Genomic DNA, 833 nt, shown 5'->3' on the forward strand with positions numbered 1-833 from the left:
GTTGCCGACGAAAAAAGTTCCGAAGACCTCCGAAAAAGAACGGACTTCGCTTGGGTCGAGATATAGCAGACCTGTGGGAATACAATCTCAGTTGAAATCGAAATGATTAAGAGCACCTGGTTTCACTTACTCGAGGTTTTCACTTGTCTCGGCTGAGAGGACAATATTGGCGAGCACCACCAAGAATAAACATAGTAATGTCACCTGAAACATACCTTTACATTATGAGAACACTCGTTATTCAAAAACTTCTTTTGTTTCACAGTTTACCTTCATGGCTATTCTGGCTATCGAAGACAATGCAATACTGAACACTAGGAGTGGCTCACTGAGCTTATATAGGCCTAATTTCAAGCAAGAGGCCCATCTCTTGGGGTGGGTGGGTGGTCGTCGTCGTTATTTTCCTACCTGGACCCTAAAGTATGCGCAGATGACGACGATGACCTGGAGAAATATGTTCTGTGCGCGAACAAAATCATCACTTCGGCTGGATGGAAAATGAAATTTGATGTCAGAAATGGTAGAAATATTTAAGGATTTTTTTCCATCCTTTGCAACATTTATCACGGTTAGATATGAGTTGGACTTTGCATTGTACGACTATAGTTTCATCATCAATTGGCCACATCATCAAATCATCTATTGCTAGAACCTGTCTTTCGGATATTTGTAATTGAATGTATTAACATAACAAGTATATCGTTAAGACCATTGATTCAATTATTGCGCAAATGCCATTGACAGGTGGGTTGTGACCATGCCTAAGATACACTCATTCATGAAAAGTACTTTCCAGCGAAAGGTAAACCACCGTTTTCAGGTATGTTTTTTGT

General features: G+C 40.2%; 1 protein-coding gene across 1 annotated transcript; it reads right to left on the bottom strand.

Annotated features, from left to right (window-relative positions):
• LOC131890774 (uncharacterized) lies at positions 1 to 487 on the bottom strand (the record flags this gene model as incomplete). Its single annotated transcript, XM_059240184.1, is given in 3 exon segments — positions 1 to 71; positions 131 to 204; positions 271 to 487. Coding segments are annotated over 3 exon segments (151 nt in total), but the record flags the coding sequence as incomplete, so codon positions are not given.
• Positions 488 to 833: the final 346 nt, after the last annotated feature.

The sequence above is a fragment of the Tigriopus californicus genome, chromosome 11, assembly GCF_007210705.1.
Source record: "Tigriopus californicus strain San Diego chromosome 11, Tcal_SD_v2.1, whole genome shotgun sequence".
Lineage (NCBI taxonomy): Eukaryota > Metazoa > Arthropoda > Copepoda > Harpacticoida > Harpacticidae > Tigriopus > Tigriopus californicus.